The sequence below is a fragment of the Cnephaeus nilssonii genome (genome assembly GCF_951640355.1).
Source record: "Cnephaeus nilssonii genome assembly, chromosome: 1".
Taxonomy (NCBI): Eukaryota; Metazoa; Chordata; class Mammalia; order Chiroptera; family Vespertilionidae; genus Cnephaeus; species Cnephaeus nilssonii.
Genome location: NC_137072.1, coordinates 30,243,254 through 30,268,031, shown reverse-complemented (window position 1 = coordinate 30,268,031; position 24,778 = coordinate 30,243,254). Strand labels below are relative to the sequence as shown.

Genomic DNA, 24,778 nt, shown 5'->3' with positions numbered 1-24,778 from the left:
ATGAATAAACTGAACCAAAGGGACTGATGGTGAATGTGGATCTGGGTTAAACATTAGGAGAATTACTTCTGGATAATTTTGATAACCTCATAAACAGGTTTTGTTTTTGTTTTTTTTAAAGGCTGAAACATAGTCTTGTCCATAATATTGTAAAATGGACTGATCATACAATTAACCATATATCTCTAACTTTTAGAACATTATGATCACAGACTTCCTGCCATATCTTGTGACATCATGTTAAAAGCCAGGACCTGGGTTTCAAACCTCATTAAAAACATCTCTGTCTTAACTGAAAACACAGAGCAGAGGAACTGGAAGAGTGGGAACTGAGACTCAGAGTTTTAAGAGTACATTACTGGCCAGACACTAAATATAGGAAAGTCTTAATGGTAGGAGTTATTCTGAGAATTTTCCCACCCAGACACACTGTGGCTATTAATCTTTGACCACAGTCCCAAACCTTATCATGCCTGAGGTCTTAGGGAAATGGTATAGTATTTGTGTGTGCACCTTCAAAGTAAAGGCACAGTATCCAGGAATATGATGGAAAATTTTAATACATGCTATAGAAATTTTTAGAAATCATTAATTTTAATACCATTACTACCTCCTTAATACTCTATTTTATGTTTACAAAAGATAATTTCTAAAATTAGTACTTATGATAGTTAAATTATATATTACCACAACAAAAAATACTTTATTAGTAGTACATATATATATTGGCCTGACTAAACTATAAATATTTTCTTATTCTAAGGCAGTAATTCTTAACTGGATTTTATGTATCTTTGAGAATCATATGAAATTTATGAACCCCATCAGGAGAAAAATCATATACACACATAAACACACATATATGCACACAGAATTCGACATTAAGAAACATCTAAAAAAAACCCCAAACAACAAAAAAAAAGAAACATCTAGACTGTCTAGATTTGAATCCTGGCTTGACAATTTGCTAACTATATGATTTCAGGCAATTTCTGTACTCCTCTATGCCTTAGTTTTCTCATCTATAAGACAGGAAGAAATGGTCCTTACTCATAGGGTTTTATGATAATTAACTGAGTTAATGTGAGCCAAGGGCTCAGACCATTATCTGGCCCATAGCACTAGATCAGTCTTCATTATGATGAAGAAGATGAGCATCAGGAGACATTCACAGACCCTCTGAGGCTCACCCCTGAACCTGCAAATCCCCAAGTACCCCCAGGTATAGAAACACTGCCTACTCATGTGAAGACAGGCATTATAGGTAACCAAAACCATGCAAAATTATTCTGAAATAAAACTGGGCTGAAAGTTTAAAAAGGCAGGCATTTTTGTCAATCCATTTACTTAGAATCTTGATGTACAACTTCTTTGCTCCAGTTAAAATCTGATGATCTGGCCTGTATTTTCTTTATTTATGAATAGTTAACTACAACCCATCAGAGGTCTGGCATTTTATTTTCTGTTCCAGTATTTTTTTCAAATATAATTTTAATATATTCAATTTTAATTTACTTTAATGTTTATCAAAGATTTCTAATATTTACTATTACCACATCTGATCCTTAAACACTATTCTGGGTAAGACATAACGAATATTATTCGCCTCTTTTTATAAGAAAAATAAGCTTAGAGAGCAGGTAATTTGTCCCAAATTATACAACAAACGACATAATTATGGTTGGTTCCCAGATCTCTGAACCCCATTATTTTTTACTTCTGTTTCTTCAATCAGGATGATAGATATGCTCCACCTGCAAACTAATGAGTGATACTTATGAAGACTAAGTTTTGGGCATTATAATGACTTACAAAGCTAAAGAATATACTTTCCTAAAAGAAACGAATTTGTTTTGAATGTGATTTTATATATAAAGAAGAAAACTTCTTTAAAAATGCCAGAATTTGTAGTATTCAACTTTACTTACCTCATTATTACAAGAATAGATGAAATTCTGCTTTTCTGGAGTATCTGGATGATCCTCTCTTACAAAAACTTCTTTCTGTTCATTCTGTACCCAGAGTTCCAAGCCTCTTGCAGGTGGTGGTTTAATAAAAGGAAGCAAGGAGTTAGTGTCAGGGAAGGACACTTCAGCACTATGACCTCTGGGAGTTTCCTCTGTCTCCAACAAAGGGCCTACAGAACACCTTTCCACACTGGGGGACTCCTCAATTTCACTAAATTGAAAAGATTCTATTGTGGTATTGATAGACACATATTTGGCAGGGTTGCTGTGTTCTACTACTTTTCGGGATGATCGTATGACTCTGTTTTGATTGCTGTAAAACAAAGCCACCCACATATGAAGTAAAAGCTTCACTTCTTCCACGTTATCAGGTAAATCAGTGTTCCAGGGCCTGAAATTTTAAAGAAAGAACATACAAAAGTCATTGAAAATGGTTACTTTATTATCTTAACATAAACAAGTGGCCTTTATTAACCTTAATTTTTGAGTTTATTTTTATTTAAAAAATTACACAGACATGAAACAATAAATAAGATAAAAAATGAAGCTGATTTAACAAATAATTACAATAAACCTAACCTACTTGTTTTACTGAGACAGGGAGGAAAACTGAAAATCAAAGCTTTAAGTGACTTCTTTCAAATCACAAAACCTGGAAGTGGTAGAAACATAAAAACAGATCGCCCAATAGATTTTTCTTTGATAACATGCAAACTCTCGTGGACACAGTATACCTAGTATGTGGATTTTTTAGCAACTGCCTTTGCTAAATCTGGCTTACTCATTTATACTTTTGCATCTCTCTTCTAATAGTTGGGAAAGTCTAAAAATTAAAATATATCTGTGGGCAATTCAGTAGAACTATACTATTTTCAGATTATAGTTCTGGAAAACCTCCTGAAACCAAAAGGGGTGACACAAAACAATTCTGGCCACTGCCAGGCAATAGCATAGCAGAGAGCTGGATTGGGATGAGTCAGTGGGTCTACCGAGCTAGACTTCAGTTAAATAGGATTAAGGTAAGAAAACAACCCTCATAAATACCTGGGAACATACCAGTAAATGTATGTTCTTATGAGTGTGAGCTCATAACTGGAGCAAGGAAACAAATTTTGCACAATTTAGACACATATGAAATATTCTACTAATAGGTAGCTCAATATCATTTCATACAGCTAATGCTTCCTGCTGTTAGTCTATTCATTAGCCAGTCACCATGCAACAGCATGTAACAACCTCAGAATGTACCTAGTATTTAATGCTCTGTTGGCATTGCCTGGAAATTTGTTAGACAAATTCTTAGGTCCCATCCCAAATAGAGTGAGTCAAAATCTGCAGTTCAGTGAGATCCCTACATGAATTGTGTACACAATAAAGATTGAGAAGCACTGTTCTGAAGCACAGGAACTTTTGGGTCACAGAAGCTAGTAAGTGGGAGAGCCCTGATAAAACACCATATTAGTCCACATTCCAAAGCCCACACTTTTTGCCACTTGTATTACTGCCTTGACCCCTTTTTGAGGAAGATTTATATAACAACCCCATGAAAAACTGCTTACTCATAGCAATCTGGTCAGCTTTACAAGCTAGAAGTAATTCTTTGAATGTTTCCTCTGGAATTCAGTCTGTAAAGCATTACTTCTTTATCTTACTATTTTACACTATGATCTCATTTAAATGTTATAACTCAAAGACTGCAAAGGCTTATGAAGGAGCACCTCAAAATGGCAAGCTATTCCTGAGGCTAAAGTTACCTTGCAAAAGTTTTCCATGTGATCACTGATGGTGGCAGAACTAGCCTCATATTCTTTGGTGTCAGTAAACACAACTGCTTGATATTATTATTGAATCACTGGATTTACATAAAATACTACTTTCTCCTTTCCCACAGTTTGGCACAAGTATCTCTGCTCATTATACTTATTTCAATAGGAAATACCTCCATTTCATCAAGTGTCACTCCTACTTACCCATGTAATGCTCTTAGTACAGTTTTCTCCAGAGGGTTGTTGGTATATTTGCTGTCTAAGCTGAATACATAGTTTGTTTCACATTTGAAAGTGACCTTAAAGGAGCCGTCACAGCTGAACACAGTACGAGAGCAGTGAAAGTCTCTCAAGCTGGAAGACAGCAATCTGCTCCTGCGCTTGAGTACTGGGTCCTCAGGAAGCTTTTGAATAGGGGAGGTGCTCAGCTGATGCCGAAATGGCATTACTTTTCCCACTGGGGTTCCTGCTTCAGGGCCTTTTGTGCCATTCTTGGTGAAGGCAGGGCCTGGTAACCCTCTCTGCTGTAGCACCTTCTTTGAATGTTCTGCAAGGAGTAGGGCATAGGAATGTTCCACTGCAACAGAAGAACTTTGGCTTGCATCTGAAGTTTCCATTGTTTCCTCAGGAAGTGCTGACTGGGCTTCAATAGGGGTCTGACTGTCAGGAACCAAGCTCTCTTCCTCTTGGCTGAGAGTTGAGTCTGATGTCAGATTATTCTTATCAGAGGAGGGCTTAGGTAACACTCTACCTTTTCTACTTTTAACTCCTCTATGATATTCATGGTCAGATGTATTGCTCAGAGAATGTTCTTTAGAAAGCAAAACATTGCTTTGTGGCAATTCAGAAGAGCAAGGAAGGTTTCTGGGCTCAGATGGTGGTGTGGTAGAGGTAGCAGCGCTTAATGCGAGATCAGCTAACAGATTTAGGGCCTGGGAGTCACAGTTGGCAATGGAATTCTCAGCTGGAGCTTTCTGAGCCACTGTGATGTTTTCTGGTTGAGCTGTATTTATGCCAATAACATCTTCTTGCCCACATAATGAAAGTTTTGATTGAAGCTGTGAAGCAGTTTCTCCTTTGGCTTCAATATAAAAGAAAAAAACCATAGCATTTGATTTCATATAATTAATTCCTTGCCATATTATTGGTTAAGTCAATATATTCAAGAAAAACCTTGATATGCTGCATAAACTTTATATTAAAATTTTACCACCAGACTGAGGTCTCTTTCTACTCTCATATCTATTATAATGTAATTACCGGAGGAAGAAAGAAGTGCTAAGGAATGTGCATGTTAACAAGAAATCACCCTTCAAAAATGCATGCACTGAACCACACACAAGGCATCCTGCTCAGCTAAAGGAATATACGAACAGCAGAAAACAAGAGTTCTGCTCTCAGAGAGCTTACAATCTAGTGCAAACATAAGAACTTCAAAGTTTGAATTGTATATTATAGTATGATAACATACTTTCTTAAATTATTTCCTTTAATAAGTGATTAGAGAAACCACCTAAGTTCAAAATAGAGATGATTTTAACCATGTTGATATTTAATTATAATATGCACTGATCTGAATAAAAAAGTTTAAAGTCATGAGTATTCAGAATAGCTAATTGATTTCATTGCCTTCTAAAACTTTAATTTCTGCACTGAAACATTTCCTTTCTATCTGCAAAGTAGCAAATCTCCTTATCTACTGATAATTCTCCTCTCTGCAGATAATCAAATCTACCTACTCATCACTTGTCTTTAATCAGAAAACTGACATTCTTAAGTGGTTTACTTGTATTGTCAGGACATAAATTTGGCTTTCTTAAATTCGGTTATCATGAAGGACAAAGATCGTAACACTAAGCAACAATTCCCTGTAGCAAGTTGGTAGAGAGACAGAAAAGCTAACTGTGCCCCCTTTATAATTAATAGTAGCAGGTCTGGAATGAATTATTAACCTCCCTGATACAATTAAAAAGAAAACTTGAGTGTGAGCCATGCTGATGGAAACTCAGATATGGCTGCCAGTCAGCTCTGGGACGGGGGAGGTCCCAGCACAGGAACAAGGACTCCTGCAAGCACTCCATCTGGGAGAAAGGAGCCCCGGAGTTTCTGCCCCAATGCCCGACAATTCAGTTCCTCCCTGTATGTCTCTGGTTCTCCCAATGCCCCTGCCCAGCGCTGGAGGTCAGAGGGCTCGGGACTGTGGACTTGACGTTTTTGTGGTCTATTTCATTCTTCACAACCAGACTTGTTGCTCCATGAAGGCCAGCTGCACAGTGGAAATGAATGGGCACCAAGGACCCAGCACAGCTTTCTTCAGACCTGGGAGTGGAATGCCTCCTGGTGGAGGGGAAATCAGCAAGTCCACCCAGAATCTAATCAGTGCTATGGAGGAGGTGCCACCTGATTGAGAGAGTATCTTTCCAACAAGCCAGCCAGGCCAGTCCTGACTTAAAGCCAAGTCTGCAAAAATGGTGCCACATTCCCTTCCTCTGGAGGACATAGCCAGATGATGAGGAGAACCAGGAGTTTGATGACTAGGTATTTGCATTAAAAAACTGGTGCTGGTCTCAGTGTTAGTGATAATGAATCTGGTCAAGGCAGCCAGGAGGGAGACACCTTGACTGACTCCCAGATTGTAGAACTTAGGAGGATACCCATCGCTGACACCCATCCCCAGCGGCACAGTAACCATTACAATGAGGATACTTTCATATTTTACTGGCTTTGTGCCAAAACTCTGTAAGTACATGCAGCTGTATAATAGGAAACTGTAAAATTATTAACCCAGAAGTGATGGTTGTGTTGGAATATAAATTACTTATGTCTTTGCACAACTTGAAAATTCACTGCTGTAATGAAAGACTGGATGGAGTTATATCAGTTCATAGGATGTACAATTCCAAGAATATCCTACATGGATAATATTGTATAATAAAAGTAATAACAATCAATAAAAACAGGATAAAAAAATGAAACTCTGGCCTATCAATTCATCAAATAGAAGAAAAATGTGTGAAAATGGTGGGGAGGGTAAGATTAATAAACCACTGTCCAGTTTTTAAGTGACTCAAAGCCTATAATCATCTCATTAGCCCCACAGGTGTTTTGGAAACATGAAATTCACTTTATGATCTAATGTATTTATTGATTAATAAATTAATTTCATTAATAAATCAATTAATTATTATTAATAAATAATTTCATTTTATCTGTTAATAGTATGGCTCTTATCACCTATGAATAAGGTGAACACAAAGTATATATTGTATTGAGTTCAAATGGGTTTGTGTTAATAAATAAGCATAAGTCATTTAATTACTGAGTTGCTAGTTTCTCAATCATTGGAAATACGGTCTAATAATCTATCTTAAGAAATACAAGTAAGAGAATGTCAAAGCAATTACATAAAAAATATAGAGTTCTGTTACCAAAGACTATATATATTGAAAACTTTAGAAAGAACAGAAAACCATTAGTTTCAGTAACAAAATGATTGAGCCTTCTTAAACTCATATTTCAAGTATAAAAAACGAAACAGATTAGTTTAGACTATCCTATCTAATAAGAGTAATATGCAAACTAGCCATCACTCCGCTACACCCACAAGCCACGCCCACCAGCCAATCAAGAGCGATATGCAAATTAACCCAACCAAGATGGCGGTTAACTTGCATATCCAGGCGCAGAGCGAAGACTGAAGACAGTGGAGAAAGAAGCCAAGCACTGCAGAAGGGAGCAAAGCTGCAGAGAAGTAAGCAAGCGGGGCGGCGGAGAAAAGAGGGAAGCAGGTGGGGCGGGGGAGAAGGTAGTGAGCGAGGCAGCGGAGAAGGGTGGGAGTGAGGCAGCGGAGATGGGAGGGAGCGAGGCAGCGGAGACAGGTGGGAGTGAGGCAGCGGAGATGGGTGGGAGCAAGGCAGAGGAGACGGGAGGGAGCGAGGCAGCGGAGATGGGAGGGAGCGAGGCAGCGGAGACAGGTGGGAGCGAGGCAGCGGAGATGGGTGGGAGCAAGGCAGAGGAGACGGGAGGGAGCGAGGCAGCAGAGACGGGTGGGAGCTTCGCTCAGGCTGTAGGAAGCCCTATTCTTGCAGGAATATTCCTGCAATGGGCTGCTAGTTAAGAAATAAATGAAAATTAAGAGATTATTTAAGAGGTGGTAATCTTAACCTTTTGTACTCAGATGTCGAGTGTGACTTGACACAGTTAGCATTGGTAGCAGTTTGAGAAAAAAAGCAAGCAAGTGCAAAGGGTTAAAATCTTAACTTGGAATGTGGCTGCACAATATATACAGACATTTGCAATACAAATCAGCCTATTTTTGAATACACATTTTCAAAACTTTTCATTTTCTGTCAATACTCAAATGTATACCTTCTTCCCATTAATCAATTAGTCTACAACTACCTAAGAGCCAAAATTCAAATGACATGGCTAAGAACATGGGTATTATATAGGTATCTATTCTCATTTATACACTAATTGTAAAGACAAGATCAAGCCATATCTAATGATTGAAAAGCAGGATAAATTTAATTTCATAATGTTCTCAAAAACCCAAAAGGAAATGAGAGAAACTGGTGAGAGATCAGAAGATCAGAGCAGGAGGAAACCTGGACTGGTGGAGGGGAAGGGCACAAGAGTGAAAAGAGAAGAGAAGAGGTATGATGTCTGTGGGGAGGCACTGGCAGGAAAGGGACATGTTAGGAAAGAGCAGGAGATAAATATGGACCCGAGGGGCAAGTAAGAACACATTAACTGTCTTGAGAGACAAGCACAGTTTTTGGTATGAATGCCAAAATTGCAAATACTGTGGGGCCCTAGCCAGTTTGGCTCAGTGGACAGAGTGTTGGCCTGTGGACTGAAGAGTCCCGGTTTCCATTCCAACCAAGGGCACATGCTCTGGTTGTGGGCTCGATCTCCAGTAGGGTGGCATGCAGGAGGCAGCCAATCAACGATTCTCATCATTGATGTTCTATCTCTCTCTCCTCCCGCTCTGAAATTTAAAAAAAAAAAAAAAAAAAAAAAAAAAAAAAGCGGGGTTTACAATATGGTGAGCTTTAAAAAAATATTCAGTTATCCAACAATATTTGAAAAAAACTTAGAAAAGAAAAACTAAAGTCAACCCATAATACCATCACCCCAACAAAACTGTAGTTTCTTTCTTTAAAATCCCACCAAATAAGATTTTTTTTAAAACTAAAAAAAACACTGAGAAAGGAGATCAGGAAAATTAGACAGAAAATCGATAGAAATATGAAGGTATGAGAAAATGAAGTCTTTGTTAAAACAAATGAAAAAAGAAACAATAAGACTCAATACTGGAGATAAAGTAAAACTTATAGATTTGCAGACTGGAAGAACTGCACTATACACAGAATGAGGAAAGTTAAGAAGGGACGTGGACCTGGGAGAAGAGCTGGTGTGTGTTCAGTTTCAGAGGTAAAGTCTGCAGAGAAAATGGAACTTCCAAGTAAACAGGGTATGCCTAGCAGTTCAAAACACAGAACTAAAGCAGTCAGCTCTCTGTACATATAACTAAGCCTCAGTATCCACTTAGCAAAATTAGGAAAGTAAAACTTCTTTTAAAATAAATTTAATGCCTTTTAAAACCAAATACAGAATTCTGGATTACTGTTTTGAACACTCTTTTTACAACTCCCCTGGGACAAATGAAGTTACAATTTACTTTTTATAACCAATTATAGTCCAGAAAAATAGTGCTAGATCTACTTGCTTGTGCATTTAGTCATAAAAAAAGGCAAGTTATAACTTTTGTAGACAGTTTATTTTCAGGATTTATGCAAACTAGAAAGTAGGTTTAATTTGTGATACTTGAATCCTTTGCAATTTCCTAATATACAATAGGAAACCAAGTTACTTGGTCCTATTAGTGTTTGAATTAAAGAATATAGGAAGAATTGTCGATAGATTTTTTTTTTAACTGTTCTTATATTATTTCAACACACTATCTTGCAACCTTGATTACTCAGTATGTGAAGTTAAATTTACAGGAAGAGTATTTCTTACCAGGTTGTGGCTGCTTTCTGATTCTGGGATTCTGATTGCCTTTTACTATATTTACCCTCTGTTTCTGTGGAGATTTCTTCACAGGTGGTTTAGCCCTCGGAACAGTTTTGACTGGAGATTTCTCTCGTTTCCTTGCCCTTTTAGCAGTCGTTGAAACTGGAACATCTTTAGAAATAAGAGCTTCTTGGGATTTCCTATCCAATTTGGTTGTCTGTACAAACTGTGCAGTCAGCACTTCAGCACCTTATATAAAAAAGACACCATTTTTTAAGGGGACAGGGGCTCAAATATTTATCAGCATTAGCTTTTCCTTTTATTTGTGTTTCTATTTTAGGGTGTAACTGTAGTAATGAGAAATAAAACTTTGGGTATTTCATTAAAATATATATTTTAATAAAGCAAGAGTTAAAAGTTCTCATCCTATATAATAAAGAGGTAATATGTAAATTGACCCTAATGCCCTTGCACAAGATGGCTGGCTGCCCCATGTGGTCAAAGATGGTCGCCACAAGATGGTCGGCAGGGGAGGGTAGTTGTGGCTGATCAGGCCAGAAGGAGAGGGCACTTGGGGGCAATCGGGCCGGCAGGGGAGCAGTTAGGGGGTGATTAGGCTGGCAGGCAGAAGTGGTTAGGGGCAATCAGGCAGGCAGGCGAGCGGTTGGGAGCCAGCAGTCCTGGATTGTGAGAGGGATGTCCCAGATTGGAGAGGGTGCAGGCTGGGCTGAGGGACAACTCTCCTCCCGCCCCTGCCCTGGTGCACGAAATGGCCTCTAGTATAAATATAAAAATATAAACTTGCTAAGTGTTGGTCTATATCCCTATTAGGTGGGGAAGAAAAATATTAGAGTAATAACTTTATAAAAACAAGGTATGACTTCAATTTTTTCTAAAAATCTCCATGATCTTTTGTAAGGTAAGCCTGGATATACTAGTTCATAGCACTGGGAGATAGATAATTAATTGTACACAAAAGCAACACAGCCCCTAAGAGGTGATATGGTTAAAACATAAAAGAGATTGTATATTCATAAAGTGCCATCTTATATATTTCACTTTACTACTCATAAATATCTAAGTCTTAATACTACCCCTAAAAATAATTTTTTAAAGACAAGACAGAAAAAAGCACACTGGACAAAGTGTTCACCTGATTTAATTTCCTACAAATCTATTTTAACTGCTCATCTCTTTTATAAAATGCTCAGCTTTGCTTCTCACATGGAAGGAAGGAAATAGCTAGAGTTAGAAGCACAAGAGGAAAACAAAACTAGCAACTACCTGATAATATAACACAAAAGAAAGTGTTTCAATTTTTTAAGAATTAAAAAAATATAGTAAGTGCTCCCTTTGAGCACTTATTAGTATGTTTTACCCATTTGCTTTATATAATTTCAGTTGTTTCCCAGCAAAAAATTTAACCCCAAAGGCATTATATAAAATAATCACACATAAATATTGGCAAAATTTTAAAATTACATTATAGAAATGTAATTTTAGAAAACAATATTTCTAATTGAGAACAGAAAACATGATACTAAACAGTTTAAGAAATTGGGGTGACTGCTGATGAAATGTAAAGAACAGACCAATTTATTTCTTGGGGGTTTTAGGAAAGCTTTAGAATCTCTTAATATTGTACATGTCCTTGGGTCCAATTATTTCCCTCCCTAGTAAACTATTACACTTAATAAAGCAGCATTTTTTTTTTTTTAAGGAATAAGACCTATCATTCCATTATACATTTTTTAGCATAAAGGAATATAAATACATTAAGAATATATCAAGTAGGAAAACAGTTAAGTCTAAATTAAGAAGAGAAAGAAAATAAGGTGAGATGACCAAGACAAAGGGGAAAGTTTTAAACAATTGCACAAACAGAAAGGGAAGATCTCTCACAATCCTGAGAGGAAAAACTGAAACATGAACAAGGTGTCCTGCAGGAATTTTTCTGCTTATTAGTGTCACTCCATGCCATGTTTCTCAAACTGCATGCAATAATCCATTGATGGATTATAAAATAAAGTTAATGGGTTGCAACCAGAATTGTTTCTTAAATGAAACAGAGTGGAAGAGAAAATATCAGACTGTATTACACATAGGGTCAATGTCTTTTGAAATTTTTGTTCCAGTCATGTGTGAATTTGTGTGTACTGACTCCAAAATAAAACACTTTTCTTATAGTGGATGAAATTTAAAACATCTGAGAAACATAAAACATATACTGTTTATTTAATATTTTAAAGTAAACTGGTTCATACAGAGCAGAAACTCAACATGGTTGGCCTGGAATTTATTTGTAAGTAGTTGTATAGACTGATTCACTGCTTTCTATTGTCACACTTTTCAGCATTCTCCTAAATACACACATATACACCATTTTCTCAAACTGTAACAGGCCAAAAGTAACTATTTGTTGAACCACAGGGTAAAATCTTAATCATCTAGAATCCTGGGGCTCTGAATGTCCCTGATGTTTCTTCTCTAACCTCCAAAATTTCTAGAATCAAAATACTAAAGATAGGTTAGCATACCTTTTTTGTGTGAAGGGCCAGACAGTACTTATTTTCAGCTTTGAAGGTCATTATGTTCTCATTCACAACCACACCTCTCTGCAAACAGCGTGTGATGTAGCCAGAGACAACTGCTTCAGGAGTCCTTTGGTTACACTTCGCTGACCCCTTCTCCAAGGGGTCATACAGCATATAGTTCCCTACTTTTCAACAAAATACACTACCTCTAATCTGAGATGGCTCTAAGGCAAAGTCTTGTTGTTTGTTGTGCTATGTTCACTCAAGTGCATTTAACTACAGACTAAATGGCTCTCTACTCTGATTATTACTCAATTTTCAGGGGGGGGGGGGGGCAACAAAGCCACTTATGGAACTGTTTCAATACAGGCCACTGGACATTGTTTCAACAGATCTATGGCAGGAACCAGGTGACTGTTTTTAAACTCTGACACACATAAAGGATTAGAAATTCTACCCAGACTGGTTTAGTTTTGAAGGTTCTAGGTATTCGCCCCCCCCCCCCCCCCCCTATTTATATATGTATAAGCTACTGGTTATTACTTTTTGCTGGTATTGGTATGCCTGATTTAAATTTTTTAAATTTATTGGAGAGAGAGAGAGAGAGAGAGAGAGAGAGAGAGAGAGAGAGAGAGAGAGAGAGAGAAAGAGAGAGATGGATCATTGATTTATTGTTCCACTTATTGATACATTCATTGGTTGATCCTTATATGTGCCCTGACCAAGTACTGAACCGCAAATCTTGACCTACTGATGACACTCTTAACAACTGAACTACCCACAGGGTGAGGGCATGATTTTAGAAGATCCTCTTCATCTACTTTTATTTGTCCGAGGATAGCTAAGACACTGGATAACGATCTTTCTAGAATGGTACATAAATAACTGACAGCTTGAGCAGTTTTAGAGTGAAATGCAGCTTTTGGTGGGTGGGCTTTTGAGGAGATATCTTACAGTTTTTCCTATTTCTTGTTTTTAATCTATTGTCTACCTCAATGCTTCTCAAACTTAACCTTTTGCATTCGGATGTCGAGTGTGACTCGACACAGTTAGCATCGGTAGCAGCTCTTTTTATACTCTTTGAATGTATCAATAATTTGAAATATAAAAAAATCCAAATAAATAAGTTTGTATGAAAAGAAACTCCAGTTTTTTATTCTACTGCCGCGCTTTGTAAAATCTGGGGTATTTAAAAAATTAAATCCCGAGTAGAATAAAGGAATCGAGAAAAAAGCGAGTGCAAAGGGTTAAGCATGCAGACAAATCACCTAGAGAGAAATGTTGGCATTTCTAACAAACTTCTGATACTGCACAGCTGCAGTCCACAGTGATAGGACAGGAACAGTGTTAGAATACAACAGTTATTACTAACTCATTAATCTCTATAAATTGTGCTTACCTCTTTTTCTTTTCTGAGGAAACTGTCCTTTAACTAACTTGAGAGTTGTTGGAGGGGCTGAACTCCTATTTGCTCTAGCAGGAGTTCTTTTGGGGAAGGGACAGCACAAGTTCACTCTTTTACTCTGCACCACAGGTGGCATGCTGGCCTTCCTCTTTGGCTGAACTCTCAGATTTGATGCTGGATTTAATGGAACTATATTTCTCTTTCTAGCTTTAAACATTTCTTCAGCATTCTTTTTTGTTTCAGTTTCTCTTCTTACTTCTGCCTCTGAGTCAAGAAATTCAGGATCTGGAGTCATAACTAAAGAAAATCCAGCATCACAAATTCCATCTGAAACACAAGGAGACTGTGGACGCTCTGCCAATAAATCTAACACTGTAGATACTTCCAAAATGTACCCATTAGGATCTGAAAAATAAGACTTTAACTGAGTTAAAGACTGTACAGGGCACTTTTCAGCTGGAAAAACCAAGTCAAAACCATTGGACATTTTGCCAAAGAATGCAGTCTCTTTTACTCCATCCTGAGAAGAAGTTGTCAATGAATTTCTCTCCATCTTGTACAATTCTTGGAAATTATGCTTTACTAATGTATTTAGACAGATTCCTTCTTCAGTACATGATTTCTTTGCTTCTAGCAGTGCACAATTAAGGGCAGGTAAAATAGGTATCACCTTCAATGAGATGTCATCTTCAACTTTCAAGTCTTTCAGCCCTAAAAATACATGTACATACATTAAAAACCTAAAATTTTTAGTCTTTATTTTACAAAAACATGCAGGAAAAAATGCTTACAAAATTATGGGATGGTTAAATATTACACAGTGCTCCAAACAGAAATCTAAATGGAAATTAGAAGACTATGGGTACATTTAATGAATACATATATCTCCATATATAATCACATGAGAGAGGGGAGTGGGAATAAGAACTAGAAAAGAATCACTCAAATGCAATCACCAGGTTAGAATGAGGAAGGCTGATCTGCCTCTAGCTCCATTTTATCTGATGAGGAACCAGCATGAGCTCAATGTTCCATCAAAGCAACAGCAGTGGCATTGAGTTGGCAGGTTTGCTTTTCTACTTTTCAATGAACATTTTCTGCTTATTTTTAAAAAAATATATTTTTATTTATTTTAGAGAGGGAGAGAGAGATAGAAATATCAATGATGAGAGAGAATCATTGGTAAGCTGCTTCCTGCACACCTCCTACTGGGGATGTGCCCACAACCAAGGTAAATGCCCTTGACCAGGATCGAACCTGGGACCTTGCAGTCCGCAGGCCGACGCTCTATCCACTGAGTCAAACTGATTAGGACGAACATTTTCTGCTTTTAAATGTCTTATTTTATCTCTACCTTATATAATTTACTTCAAATTTTTAAAAATGTATTGATTTTTAGAGAGAAAGAAACACTGAGTTGTTGTTTCATTTATTTATGCATTCATTGGTTAATTCTTTATGTGCCCTGAGTGGGGATCGAACCCAGAACCTTGGTATATTGGGATGACGTTCTAACCAACTGAGCTACCCAGTCCGGGTTGTTCAAATTCATTTAAGTTACAATGCTAACCAAGTGAAATGAAAAAAGTAAAATCCTTAAGTAAACCCGAAATTCCATCACCTTGTCTATCAAGCAAAATTTTTTTTAAAAATTAAGTAATTAAACCAACTAGTCTGTGTTTCACCTTCTCTCCTTAGCTAAAGGAGGTAGGAAAAAGAATAAAAAGATAAATAAAAACAAACAAAAAATGTGCGTAGACATTAAAAATTCCTTTCTTGCCCTAACCCGATTGGCTCAGTGGATAGAGCATCAGCCTGTGGTCCTGATAGAGCATGAACCTGAAGGTCCCAGGTTCGATTCCGGTCAAGGGCATGTACCTTGGTTGCGGGCACATCCCCAGTGGAAGGTGTGCAGGAGGCAGCTGATTGATGTTTCTCTCTCATCAATGTTTCTAACTCTCTATCCTTCTCCCTTCCTCTCTGTAAAAAATTAATAAAATATATTTTTAAAAAATTCCTTTCTTTGCAGTTTATTACCTAAAAAGTAATAAGTGAAGAAAAAAGGTTTTTATGTACTGCTAACAGTTCACACTAAAGTAGTATTTTCCCAGAAAATTAAATTATTTCAAGAATTTGGACAGAACCCAGAATGATCTGTAATAGACTATTATAAAATCTATGAAAAAGAACATTTTAAATCTGCTAAGCAAAGTATCTATCATTTAAAACAGATAACCATAGCTGGGACCCTGATAGAAAATGACCATTCATAGAAAATACCTTAATGAACTAGAGGAGGAGGTGTACACTACAACAAAACACTGCAAAATTTATTTAAACAAATCCTGTGCTGTTCAACACTGAATGGTATAGGCACTAATGTTTCCTATTTATTTCATAATAAAATGAAGTCAGAGCTCTGACAGAAGGAGGAGGCAGTATGGGATAAAAATTAGAAGCCAGGTAGAGAGTTAGTTGTTTGATCGTGGGCAAGCTTAAGTCTCAGTTTCCTCATCTTTGAAATAATAAGAATAGCTATTGTAAGGGCAGCTAAATCAGTAACTGTATACTTAGCACAATACCTGACATAGTAGATGCTTACAAAATGCAAACAGCATTACGTTGTTATAACTGGTAATATTTTGCTTTAGTACAGAGAAGTGATGCCCAAGACAGTGCAGTTCTCTGCTTTGGGTAAGTGAATATGTACAATGTTAAGAAATCAACTTTGGGAGAGAACCAACATGGCGGCCTAGGTAAACACCTGTACTTGCTGTCTCCCACAACCACATCAAAATTACAACTAAAATACAGAATAACTATCATCCAGAACCGCAGGAAAGCTGGCTGAGTGGAAGTACCACAACTAGAGAAGTAAAGAAGCAAGTGCACTGAGACTGGTAGGAGGTGCGGAGGCGCTGAACAGGCTGGCACCCGGGTGTGCCGCTTTCTTAATTGGGAGGGAGCTCCAGGGCCGGGCAAGACACGGGGGGACCCAGACATATACGGGGAGAAACTGGACTGTCTGGCATCGGGACAGGAATACAGGGGCGGCTTTCTTTCAGGGTGGGGTGGGAACTGGGTGGAGGGGCGCTATGGGAGAAAAAAAGAGGGACATCTGTAAATAACCTGAATAAAGATTTTTAAAAAAATCAACTTTAAAAACATTTTTACATTGGTTATAGCTTTATAAATGCTATACACAATTTTATGTTTAAATATAGAATGTGATTATAAAATAAGGAGGAAAATTTCCTCATATAACAAAAATAAATGACTCATTTACTTTATTATTCAGCAAACATTTATTATTTTTTATGTGCCTGGCACTGCTAGGCCATAGGCATACAGTAGAATACAAGAAAGGCAGGCATTAAATCATATACAAACAAATGTTTAAATTCAATTGATGATAAGCCTAGGGTTCTTACTGAGGTCAGAATGAGGATGGGAATCAATAGTGGTATTTAAATTGACACCTGACAGACCTGAGTAACAGATTGGACTAGGTCAGAGCTTTACCTGATTTTATTCATTATCCCCAAAATTTTAATACTACAGATAAACTATGTATCTGTTTATATATTGTTTGAGTAATATTTTTTTGCCCTATGGGGGTAAACACCACCCAATAAAAGGGAAGGAGGAAAGTAGTCCACACAGAGAACTACAACTATGAAGACCTTGAGTCCTACTTAGTTGGTAGACTATTATAAAAGTTATCTCCTCGCTATTGCAGGTTTAAAAAATATGTATATTTTTTATTGATTTCAGAGAGAAAGGGAGAGGGAGAGAGAGACAGAAACATGAATGATGAAAATCACTGACTGGCTACCTTCTGCACGCCCCACACTGGGATCGAGCACAACCCTGGCATGTGCCTTGGACGGGAATCGAACTGTGACCTGGTTCACAGGCTGATGCTCAACCACTGAGCCATGCCGGCCAAGCTGCAGGTTTTTTAAAAGATGAATTTTTAATTTATTTTTATCAGTCTGCAGGCCGCCACTCTATCCACTGACCCAAACCGACTAGGGCTATTTTTAAATTAAATTTTAATTATAGTTGATTGTGATTATTATATTAGTTTCAGGTATACAACATAGTGATTCAACATTTATATACCTTACAAAGCGATCACCATTAAGTTTACTAACCATCTGTCACCATATACAGTTATTACAGTAGTATTCTCCTATTATTGTTCAATACCAAATATTCAGTTTTGAATAATGCTGAATTTGAGGAACACCTGAGACATCTTAAGTGAAAAAGTCAATAAACAGGTGGATATCTGGGTGTGAAGCTTAGAGGAAAGGCTAAGCCTGAAAAGGGGACAAAGAAGAATCAGCCAGAGAGATTAAAGGAAGAGTTATTTAAAGAAATAAACTACATTAGTTACCAGGGTTGAGAGGTTAAGCATGATGAGGATGGAAAAATATGCGACAGATTTAGTAAACTAGAAGTCACTGTGCCCTTACCTGCTGACAAGGATGAATGGAATAAATGTAATCCATGTAGAGCCATCTGCTCATCTTCAAAATCTATACAGGATGAAAATCAGAAGAAAAGTTAGGTTGCTGACCTTATAAAACAAAAGTAAACATTCAAAATAAATAGTGTTTTTAAAAAGTTGTCCTTACTTGTTTCTGAAATGAAGGCTGATGATGTAAGTAAAATGAAAACCTCTCTATCTTCTAAGCATTTGATGAGTGCCTTAAACATAAAAAAAAAAGAGTCAATTCCTCCCCTCCCTCTACCACACCACTAATTCAGTAAATTTTGAGCTCATGAAAAATAAACAAACAAATAAGTAAAAAATTTGAAATGTCAGTGTTTATGGAAATCAGGAGAATTTTGCCTTTAGTATCAGAAACTGCAAGTTCCTTAACACTCAAATAATCTTGGCCCTGTTAGGACTATATATAGTAACTAGAACATCAAGGGTTAGTTTTAGGGTAGTTTTCAACTACAAAACAAACCTATCAGAAAAGAGTAATTTCATTTTTTTAATAAGATGCTTGATATTTTATACTGATGCCTAAATAGTCAATCTGTTACCATTTAGCCACTACAAATTTAAGGTAAATCAGGCCTATGATTGGCATCTTAAAGCTCGTGTTTATATACAACATGTCATAGAATCCCAGAACTAGGAATTCTGGAAGATTCTATGTAATAAAAAGAATCCTTTCTACAGCATCCGAGAGATAAAAAATAATAGAAAATAACATAATTAGCTTATGCGGCAATGAAAACATGCAGATGAAAATAATTTTTTCTCTTTTTTTTCCTCCACCACAGTGTTCAGTGGAATCTTGAGCAAAAATAAAACAAAACAAAAACCAACTCCCAAACAAACAACCTTTAAAATGTTAATGTTTACAGTAAATTGGGGAAATTTTGTCCCCAGATCATGGCAAGTTATTTAAAAGCTATCACTCTAAATTATGAAAATAACAGCTCCTCTTTTCCATTATGCATCATTTCTAAAGCCAATGCTCATGAATAATTTTTTTAAGTTAAAAAAAAAACCACACCAAACTAAAAATATATTGTTTTATAAAGTGATAAAACATTCTATTAAAAAAACTGATAGGTCAGAAACCTAAAAATATGGCAAATTGATAAATTAATCAATAAACACTTCAAGTATGAAAAAATAATTTTCTAATTATATTAGAACTAAGTTATGATACTGACAATTCACTGTTACAAGTTTTTATAACTTCTATTACTGCCCTTATGTATTTGATAGTTGACATTTTTGTCTTTCCACAGTCTTTTAAGTTCCTTGATGGTAGGGACTATTTTCTATTTTTGCTTCTGGCACCTAGTAAGCACTCAAGAATTACTGAATACATATACCAATAACTACATATACCCATAACTTTGGCATCTATTAAGTTGCAAAGAGGTATAATTCTTGTTTCATTTTCGATTGATGTAAAAAGTGAAAGTGACAAATAATTAGCCTCTACACTGTTTTGCATTTTAGTTTTTTAAAATAGATGAAAAATAAAATCCCTATTTACTTAAAACCATACATTTCTATCTTCCAAAAATATGTGCAAATAGAGTAAAAATATACAGTATATGAAGCAAGAAAAGCATAGAGTACTGAGGAGAAAGAACCTTAAGTGATATGTAATTCCTATAACTAATTATTATTACTAAACGGGTTTCAATCAAAGCCAAGTTCTGCACCAAGTCTCTATTATTTTCAATACTGTACTATAAGCCAGGGGTGGGGAACGTCTGGCCCAAGGGCCATATAAGGCACAAGAAATCATTTGGGCTGGCCCTGCCAAGGCTTTAGGAGTGAGTTAATTAAATGTTTGACCAAATATAGCAAGCTAATTTTTAAGTTGATAAATTTTGTATGACTCTCGAATGATGTTATAAATATCCAAATGGCCTTTGGCAGAAAAAAGGTTCCCCAGCCCTGCTATAAGCACTCACAAGTACTCCCTTCATGAATGCATTTTTTGAAAGTAAATTTGGACTTTATTCCTTTTAATTTCCAAATATAAATGGACTATGGTACTTTAAAAACCATAGCCTACAACCCTATAGTAGATAGCTATCCACTCAGCATCCAATGTCGCCCATTCCAACAGTTTTTGCTGTGGGGCACCACTCTCTGTAGATTGGGTGGAACTAACCTCATACCCAGTTCTGGAAGGTGGGCTCTGAATGGTCTGAGCTAATTAGTGTAGTCCATTCCCTTTGCAGTTACTGATTGAGAGATGTGCAGATCTCTCTCTTCCCCTTCCTCCCCTTCCCTTCCTGCTCTATCTTCCTCCTCCCCCCTCCTTCTCTCTCTCTCTCCCTCTCTATTCCCCACTTCCTCCTCCCTCTTAACACCTAGAATTGAAAAGTTAAGCCTATTAAATCCCTTTATTGTTTAAGCCAGCTTGGGTTTCTGTTACATGCAACTTCAAGTATGTGAACTGACACTATCCCTAAGACTTAAGCTTACCTTCAAAGCTGCTATACATGTTAGATTTTAAGTTATTAATTTTTTTGCTACCTACTATAGGGGACAGTCCATCATGTCACTAAAAGGCTCAGAATTTGTTTGGTCACTGTCGTACACTTACACCATCTCCTCTGGGATGTTTAGAAATCACTCAATATAGAATCAGCATCTATTCCTACCCTGACACTGAGGAACCCTGAGTAACATAACAGAGAGGGGCCTTTCAATGTTATTTATTTCTCAGTAGTCTTTCTACACTACAAAAACAGTAGAAACATCAACTCCCCCCCCCCCCCCTCTTTTAAACCTATGGATTGACACAGGTCACTTTTAAAGAACTATTTCACAAGTGGTCCTTTGATTAATGCAAAAACACTGTGATCTACTCAATTCTGTCATAAAACAAAAAAACACACACAAAAGAATGAGAAAAATTGTCCTCTTATTCTTAAAATCAGGAGTATAAACTGACTAGTGAAACACAAACTAAGATACAAAGAAGATGAAAAGATCAGTCAATAAATATTATATCAATATGTCAATAAAAATTAAAGGATAAAAATCCTTTCAGTAAGCTAAAACAATTTAATCTAGATGCAGCAACTAATAATTAGATTATCAAATTCTCAATTTAAGGAAAAAATAATTATTTTAAATTGATTCTTACCAATTGCTTATTTTTAATGACTTCGGTTAGTTTATCTATTTTGTCCCCTTGTTTGTTTGACAATTCCACCTCATACATATTGAAGTACATATCTTGGCAACACACTGGACAAAATCAGAAAAACAGAACATTTCTTATTTTAAATGCTATTTTGTTTTTTAAAATAACCAATTTATTCATTTATATAATAAAAAGTCAAAACACTAAGAATTAAAAAATATATAATTCAATGTCCTTGGTTATAAAACACCTTAAAAAAAAGTTATATTGTATAGTCCGGCTGGTGTGGCTCAGTGATGAGCATCGACCTATAAATCAGGAGGTCACAGTTCAATTCCTGGTCAGGACACATGCCAGGATTTCAGGTTTGATCCCCAAAAGGGGGAATGCAGGCAACAGCTGATAGATCATTCTCTTTCATCACTGATGTTTTTATCTTTCCCTCTCCCTTCCTCTCTGAAATCAATATAAAAAAAAATTAAAAAGTTACTGTATAAAGTATTTCAAAACAATGCTTTCATTTTACTTGACACTAGTATAACAAGGCAAATAAATACTATATAAATAATATAAACATCAATGTTCCATGAATTAATCTAAATGATAGAGAAATTTCCTTCTCAGGTTTTCTGCTTCCCCCCCTTCACTTCTAAGTAAATAACTAAACTTTGGGTGATGAGCTAACAATGCAATATACAGATGATGCATTATAGTACAGCACACTTGAAACTTACATAATCTTATTAATCAACTAGAGGTGCATGAAATTCGTGCACTGGGTGGGCGGGGGGGTGGTCCCTCAGCCTGGCCTGTACCCTCTTGCAGTCTGGGAGCCCTCGCACATCCTTAGCGCCTCACAGAGGTGGGAGAGGCTCCTGCCACGACCGCTGCACTCACCAGCCGTGAGCCCGGCTTCTGGCTGAGTAGCGCTCCTCCTGTGGGAGCGCACTGACCATTAGGGAGCAGTTCCTATGTTGAGCAGAATTGTGCCAAAACCTGCTCTCTGACATCCCCTAAGGGGTCCTGGATTGCGAGAGGGTACAAGCCAGGCTGAGGGACCCCACCGGTGCACAATAGGGGCTGGGGAGGGATGCGGGAGGTTGGCCACCTGGGGAGGGGCCACAGGAGGGCTCCAGGGCGTGTCCGGCCCATCTTGCTCAATCCCGATTTGCTGGACCCCAGCAGCAAGCTAACCTACAGTTGGAGCGTCTGCCCCCCTAGTGGTCAGTGCATGTCATAGCGACTGGTTGACCTGTCGTTCTGGTCGTTCAGCCATTTGGTCGTTGGGCTTTTATTATATAGGATTAAAGCTAGACTTTGGCTCTTTCTGCCGCTATCCTGGTTCCGCGTTCCCTGCACAAAATGCCCAGTGAAGCCACAGAAACCGTCCCTGCTACAGAGCAATAGTTGCCACAGCCCCAGGCTGAGACAGGGTCTGGAACAGAATCTGACAGTGATGAATCAGTACCAGAGCTCGAAGAACAAGATTCCACACAGGCAACCACACAACAAGCTCAGCTGGCTGCGGCGGCTGAAATTGATGAAGAACCAGTCAGTAAAGCAAAACAGAGCTGGAGTGAAAAGAAGGCACGGAAGGCTATGTCCAAACTGGGTCTTCGACAGGTCATAGGGGTTAATAGGGTATCTAAGAATATCCTCTTTATCATCACAAAACCAGATGTCTACAAGAGCCCTGCTTCAGATACCTACATAGTTTTGGGGGAAGCCAAGATTGAGGATTTATCTCAGCAAGCGCAGCTAGCAGCTGCTGAGAAATTCAAAGTTCAAGGTGAAGCTGTCTCAAACATTGAAGAAAACACACAGACTCCAACTGTACAAGAGGAGAGTGAAGAGGAAGAGGTTGATGAAACAGGTGTGGAAGTTAAGGACATAGAATTGGTCATGTCACAAGCAAATGTGTCAAGAGCAAAGGCAGTCCGAGCCCTGAAGAACAACAGTAATGATACTGTAAATGGTATTATGGAATTAACAATGTAACCATCTAAAAAGGAGGACACTTTTTGTGTGTTTCAAAAGAGTTACTGCAGCTTGGTTTGAAATTTGTACTGTTTCTATCATTAATAAAGTTATGGCTTCTTGTGGGATTAAAAAAATAAAAAGCTAGATTTTGCAATCTTAGATGAAACTACTTTTCACCGTTTCTAGTTGGCCTCCAAAAAACCGAATCACATAGCAACTCTGCAACTTTTACAAATGAACCTTTTAAGAATCACTTAAGGCAAAACAAAAGTGTGTGTATAAGAGGGGGAAATAACTGGAACAAAGCCCAGCACATACACAGTGTACCATTATAGGAAGTCCTTTGGTTACATGGGACTCGACATACGTCGTTTCGTGGTTATGTTGCATCTCCCATTTATAAAAAAAAAAAAAAGTTCCGTCATTTCGACGTATGTATATACATATGTGCTTTATGATTTTTATTATTTATTTACCACAAGTAAAGGTCAGGAATTGTTATCTTTCTTTTAAATTTTTTTTACTGTTTTACTTCATTACTGCTGTGTATGTGCTCCATGTGAGTGACGTAGGTGCTTATGTAGGTGGGTTCCGACTTACGGCGAAAATCACGTAACATCGCGCGGTAGGAACGGATCTCTGACTTAACCCAAGGACCCATTGTACATTTGAACAAACCTTTTTGCTCCATGTAATTCTGTTTTCTAAAGATAGCTTCTGGTAGTCTTTTTTTCAGAGACGACACTTTCATTACATACTTAAAATCTAGTTCATGTGGTCTAAAAAAACAAAACAATATCATGTGATGTAATAATCATTGAAACTATCTACAGCTTCATATGCAGTATATGGTTTTCTAATATAAATGCTAATAAAAATATTGTAACCACAAAAAAAATTCTTAAATTGGTAAACTCCAGGTCAAATAATATATATATACTCACACACACTAGAGGCCGGGTGCACAAATTTGTGCACAGGTGGGGTCTGGCTGGCCAGCCGGCTGGCCCCAATGGGGGGTGATCAAGCCGGGCAGGTGGAGGGGAGGGGCCGAGGGAGGTTAACTGGCCCTGCCCCTGATGGGTGGGGGCCTATGGGGGCTGGCCAGGGATGGGGGGATGCAGGAGGTTGGCCAGCCAGCCCCATCCCCAATTGAGGTGATGGGGCCTATTGGAGGTGGGGCTGGCCGGGGGAGGGGCTGTGGGCAGTTGGGGAGTGCCAATCGGGGCCCCGATCAGGCCAGTTGGCCACTGCAGTGTGCATCATAGTGACCAGTCGTTCCAGCTGCTGGGCTTTTATATATATAGATATTTATAAATATACATTTTCAAATATATGACCCCATAAACTGTGGTCTGCAAATATGTTCACATTTTCTGAATACATGTATTTTTGGTATAACTAAAATATCCAGATATATGGAAGAATTATGCATACTGTAATGAGATTTTGCTATGTA

General features: G+C 37.5%; 1 protein-coding gene and 1 pseudogene across 7 annotated transcripts in view; one reads left to right on the top strand and one right to left on the bottom strand.

The window, feature by feature from the left end:
- TASOR2 (transcription activation suppressor family member 2) overlaps positions 1-24,778 on the bottom strand; it is a 93,828-nt gene that overhangs the window by 26,260 nt on the left and 42,790 nt on the right. For 5 of the 6 annotated variants that reach the window (XM_079778782.1, XM_079778780.1, XM_079778783.1 and 2 more), the window contains 8 exons: positions 23,998-24,098; positions 21,340-21,443; positions 18,334-18,406; positions 18,172-18,234; positions 13,685-14,401; positions 9,758-10,000; positions 3,938-4,814; positions 1,929-2,358 (listed from right to left, as the gene is read on the bottom strand). In XM_079778782.1, coding sequence (XP_079634908.1) covers positions 1,929-2,358; positions 3,938-4,814; positions 9,758-10,000; positions 13,685-14,401; positions 18,172-18,234; positions 18,334-18,406; positions 21,340-21,443; positions 23,998-24,098 — 2,608 coding nt within the window. Of the gene's footprint in view, positions 1-1,928; positions 2,359-3,937; positions 4,815-9,757; positions 10,001-13,239; positions 13,321-13,684; positions 14,402-18,171; positions 18,235-18,333; positions 18,407-21,339; positions 21,444-23,997; positions 24,099-24,778 lie in introns of all 6 variants that reach the window. The other variant, XM_079778785.1, reaches the window with a different exon arrangement.
- Positions 21,580-23,963, top strand: LOC307104747 (nascent polypeptide-associated complex subunit alpha-like; annotated as a pseudogene). Its single transcript has one exon. The product of its transcript is annotated as a nascent polypeptide-associated complex subunit alpha-like (transcript).